General features: G+C 45.8%; 1 protein-coding gene across 1 annotated transcript; it reads left to right on the top strand.

Moving 5' to 3' along the window:
* The first annotated feature begins 3,842 nt into the window (after positions 1 to 3,842).
* On the top strand, positions 3,843 to 4,560 carry LOC123050610 (uncharacterized). Its single transcript, XM_044473377.1, has 2 exons — positions 3,843 to 4,184; positions 4,303 to 4,560. Exons 1-2 carry the CDS (start codon positions 3,878 to 3,880, stop codon positions 4,311 to 4,313), a joined length of 318 nt encoding a protein of 105 aa, XP_044329312.1. The 5' UTR covers positions 3,843 to 3,877; the 3' UTR covers positions 4,314 to 4,560.
* Positions 4,561 to 5,242: the final 682 nt, after the last annotated feature.

Genomic DNA, 5,242 nt, shown 5'->3' with positions numbered 1-5,242 from the left:
CCACTCGCCCCGATCGTGCCCACACTCCGCATGCTCTGGCCGCACCCGCAATGCGCTCGAACGCGCGCGACTCGCGGTGAGCACCAACAGAACCAGCCCGATCGGGCCGTGCAGCTCGCCAACAACCTGCATCTACACACACGCGCACGGTGTACTCGTCCACGGACACGCCCGTGCACCACACGCACGCATACACGCACACTTCCCACGAACCCGACGCGCCCGACACGACCCGTGCGCGCCCACACACACGCACACAACATGTCCTGGCTGCCGCCGCGGCTTATTTGGCCAACACTTTGGGTCTGGGAGGAGACCCGAGGCTGCCAATCTGGTAAGGCACATCGACGATGGATACCCTGCGGAGCCCGTAGTGCATCTGGTTGGTTAGGAGTAGAAACATTAGAGAGGCTTTGAGCCTGTTTGATGACATGCTAGCGAAAGGAATCTCTTTAGATGCTATGGTTTTCGCCACTTTATATGGCAGTGGTCTCAATTTTGAACTTGTAGTGTTGTATTAATAGGAGAAAGACATGAAAACTAAAAACACCTTTTTGGTCTTCTTTATACAGTACATATATCAGCATGATATAATCTGTCACACAAAAATCTGTTATGTTCCAACTTATAAAAGGATTTGCTTCATGATGAGGGGTTCTCAAGAAGAAATGATCTTAGTAAATCTCTTGTTTTGTTAGGCATGCCTGTTGTTCGTGTAGTAAGTTACTCTTCACAACAGATTATTTCAATGTAGTTAGTTGCTTACAAGGTGATGCCAAAGGAGAGCATTGTCTGCAGAGCAACTGGGTTTTGTTCATTATGTTTTGGAAGCATTTGTGAGTTGTTATCCCGACACTCAAGCGGCTGATGCTTCAGTAAATTGCTTGGTGATTCCAGATTCAATTGTTGTCCTGACACCTTCGAGAAACCTTGTCTGTAATGATGCACCCTGGATGGATACTGATGCCACTTCAAAGCATTTTGTGCATCATAGTATCCGTAATGATCTCCCAATAGAATAGGGGCCCGGTCTCTTTTCCCCTACATGTGTTGAGGAGTGAACCAGGCTATCTCAGATGGATGACAAGGGTGTTTGATTCTGTCTCAGCTACATCATGCGTGTATATTGACTGAAAATAATGATTTCCTCAGAACATAAGTAGATCCATGATAAGATTTGAACACTGAAAATGATGATTTCCTCTTAATATATGCAACAAAATGCACAGGGCTGGCCCATAGCTTGGGCAAAAGGGGCGACTGCCCTAGGCCCCAAGAGGAGAGGATCCAATCTACAAATTATACTACTGAACACTATACATTATACACTACATACGAATGTTTATTAAATGCTGAAAATAAAGACTTGATTTGCAGGAGCGTAAGTTTGCACCATATACTAATAGGTTATATCACGCGGAGGCAAACCAAATCGACTAGCGAAGTTGAGTTCAAATACACTAGTCTTTCTTCACGATGGATGTCTTATTATCATAATGAAAATTATGTTAACTAGATTTCAGTGTTTAAACCAATGCACAATTTTTAATTTGAGAAACGGGTAGGACATCTCATTTGCACCAAATCAAACTAAGTCCATATGGATGAGCATGTCAGATAATCGAATCATACACAAAACTACAATCAACAACATTTTTGGTTCTCTGATAATTCTATTACTAAACCCAACTCGCGAGTCACATTTTCTATGCCCTAGAAGTTTCTATGAATATAGCTGGCTAATATACACTAGAAACCACTATTAAAGTTATTGTTAGTCTATATGATTTTGAAATCTTTACCATTATATTTAATAGTATTAAAAGAAAACATATGTGTATACACCATATAGTTTATGCAATATTAGAAAATAAATTGGAAATATTTTTAACAATAAAAAAATTCGTACATCATCAAATTTAAATTTTGGAGAATCAAAATTTTCAATGATATTCATTACAATTTTATTACAATGAATAATATTACTATTATTTTGAAAAATTCTTATCTTACTAAGTAATTGAAAAATTGTATTAATTACAATTGTATATAATACACTTATAAATTTAATATAAGTATAAAACTTTAGTATAAAATAGTTGTTTTACGTTCTGCCGAAGCCGATCCCTCCCGACTGGCCACCGTCGTTGTTCGAGTTGGAGTTCGTGATCACGGTGCGGGGCGCCGAGTCAGGGCATGTCGGGATCGCGGGACACGTGGTCTGCACGCACGGGCCACAGGGCGGGCGGGGTGAGTTGCAGTACTGCACCTGCACCTGCTCGCCCGCGCCCATGAGCAAGGCGCCGACGAGCGCGGCAAACCAGAGCGAAGCCGAAGCGCCCATCGGGACGAGAACAGAGGCGACGAGAACATGGGCGAGAGGTGAGTGAGGGAGAGGCGAACATTGGTCGGTGGCTCGAGGGGAGAAGGTAAGCTGCAGCCTGCAGCAGGACAACAGGTAATGATCAAGTGCGCAGCGGGAGGAGACCACGACTGTGCTTTTGTGCCTTGCATCTTACTTGGCAGCACGTTTGACCGAGAAATATAAATGAAAAAAACATGTTTACTGGTCCTACTAAAGCACACCCGTAAGAATCTCCCCAAAACCATATGAATACCCCGTAAAACCATTTTTGTGGGGAGTTTTTTACGTGACTTATTTATAAGTGCCACACGTATGACATGAAGCGAAATCCCGTCCTAACGTTTTTTACAATTAAAGTTGTCATCCGAAAAGAAAAAACTATTAAAACTTGCCATCGAACAAGAAAGTTGCCATACTCGACAATTAAAGTTGACATCCTTGTGTTACTATACTTGTAATAAAAAACTTTTGAGTTTTCATGTGTTCGTGCCACACATGTGGCACTTATGAGGGTCTTTTTTGTTTAACACAGTACAGACGCAGACACTCATACACACACATACGTTTATCCCTATGAGGCACACATGCACACCGTATCCCTGTGAGCACCTGTGAGCACCTTTGAAAGAATAAGCCGGCACGCTCCACTGAACGGACATCACCGAAAACACTGAAATAAATCCAAAAATACAAGCATCAGTACCAAGTATAGATCTTGAACCCTGGTTTGCCGGTTCCATCATAAAAAACATAATTAGGGCATCTCCAACGCCGACCCTCAAACCGCCCGAATACGTCTAGACCGCACAGTCCAGACGTGTTTTGCCATCCAACACGGGCCTGTATCGGCTCGAAGAGTGATCCGGACAAACGTTTTCCTGCAAAATGGAAGCAAAGTTGAGAGTTGGGAGGGGGCCTTTGCGGAAGTCTGGACAGCAGCCAAGTAGGACTCCGACACCCCGGCCCACAAAATCCCCCCTCACTAGTGCAGAATCGGGCTATAGTCCCGGTTCGTAAGGCCCTTTAGTGTCGGTTCTGGAACCGACATTAAAGGGTGGGGACTAAAGGTCTCCCCTTTTTAGTCCCGGTTTAACATGAACTGGGACCAAAGGCCCACCACGTGGCACGAGCCCGCGCCAGGGTGCTGGGGGCCTCTAGTCCCAGTTGGTTATACGAATTGTACACGTTATGCTTACAAAAATAGAATTTCTCGTAGGACTGATCATATATATATGACAACACTATTTTAATCCCAGGATTAGAATAGTTATTTGGATCACGGCGCGTCTAAGGGCCCGAGATCCTCCTGAGATCCCGAGAAACCCACCGGACCGACTAAAAAAACAACACCACACCCGACCCACTGCCCCGATAGTCCCTCCCCCGAACGCCAGATCTCGCCGTCGCCGCGCGCCTCTGGCTCGCCGCCTCTACCCAAACGCCGCCGGGGCCGCCTCCTCCCCCACCCGCCCCAGCGCGTCACCCGCCGCCGACACCCCCTCCCCTGGCCCGATGCGCCTCCTGGCGCCGCCGGACCGCCAGCACCACCGGACGCCGCCGGATACCCGGAATCCCGCGCGCCGCCGCCGCCCACGAGTCCGCCCCCGGGACCAATCACTCCACCACGCGCCGGCGCGTGGCCCGCCGGATGTCCTAGACGCCGCTGCTACTCCTCCACTGCTCCGCCAACCTCGTCCTCATCCCGTCGCCGTGTTCTTCGACGAGGTCGCCGCCCGGAGGTCCACGAGCGCAAATCCACTCCCGAGCTCCCTGCCGGCAGCCCCACCCTCGACCTTCTTCCTGCATATGCGCGACCCAGGTGCGAACTCGCGCACTTCCTCAGCTCCGCCCCTCCACTACTTCCACTTGCCCATGCCCGGAGGCTCTCCCGACCATGGCTCTCCCGAACTTGATTGGCTCTTCTGTTTGAACTGCAGAAAACAAGTAATGGCTATGCTCTCCCGTCGGTTACCCCTCCCGCCGACCGGCCAGGTCCACCCATCTGAACTTCCTGCGACAAACACTCCATTTCCTTCCCCGTAGCAGTGGAGACGAGCAGACAAATGTTCTTCTCCTGCTCGCCCTGGGTAGTGTTTGAGTCTGATGGCCGAAGTGGAGACGAGGAGAGGTGGTCAATGGCGCCTGGATTGCGAAGTGGTGAGGTGTTCTTGCATGTTCGTTGCTTCCACTAATGGTCGGTCCCTATTAGCTTGATGTATTGTAATCTTCTATGCAAATCTTACTGTTTCGTGGAAATCCACTAACAAAAAAGAATTGTTGTAGTAAAAAATATAAAAGTATTCCAAAATTAACTAAAAAGGGAATAATCCAATTTCTATACAAATAATATGGTATTAGTTACAGTACATATATTTACAACAGTGCCTTGACAATAAGAAACACGCCTCCAACACTAGTTTTGTCACATATGTTTGAAGATCTACGGTAGCCAGGAAAACAAAACAGTTCAATATACTGAGAAAAAAAGATTTAAAAACAACTATTCATACGTTAAAAAATATGACGTTTGAATAAGAAAAAAATACATATTTTTATGTAAGTTCATGTGTGAAAGTCAGAGAAGGACAAAAGCACTAAAACTATATGGAATAAGATAGAAATGTTGATAGTGAAATTCGAATAGGAAAACAGAGAAATCCATACTTATAGTGGGAGAATTTTTCACTCAAAAAAAATGCGAAGAAGGCCGGGCAAATTTACTAGGGCTTTTGTATTAAAAGAAATTTGCAAGAACTTTCCATTCACATTCCCATGTTTCAGAAACAAAAACGAGGAAGTCCAAATTAAATAAACAAGCATTTTAATGTTTCGATGTTTATATATGCAAAAAGAAGAAAACAAGTGCCACCAAGAACT

This window comes from Triticum aestivum, chromosome 2D (genome assembly GCF_018294505.1).
Source record: "Triticum aestivum cultivar Chinese Spring chromosome 2D, IWGSC CS RefSeq v2.1, whole genome shotgun sequence".
Classification (NCBI taxonomy): domain Eukaryota; kingdom Viridiplantae; phylum Streptophyta; class Magnoliopsida; order Poales; family Poaceae; genus Triticum; species Triticum aestivum.
This window is presented reverse-complemented; position numbering and strand designations above follow the sequence as displayed.

Bases quoted from the DNA above. Each gene is read 5' to 3' on its own strand.
- LOC123050610 (XM_044473377.1), top strand. From the start codon at position 3,878: ATGCGCCTCCTGGCGCCGCCGGACCGCCAGCACCACCGGACGCCGCCG.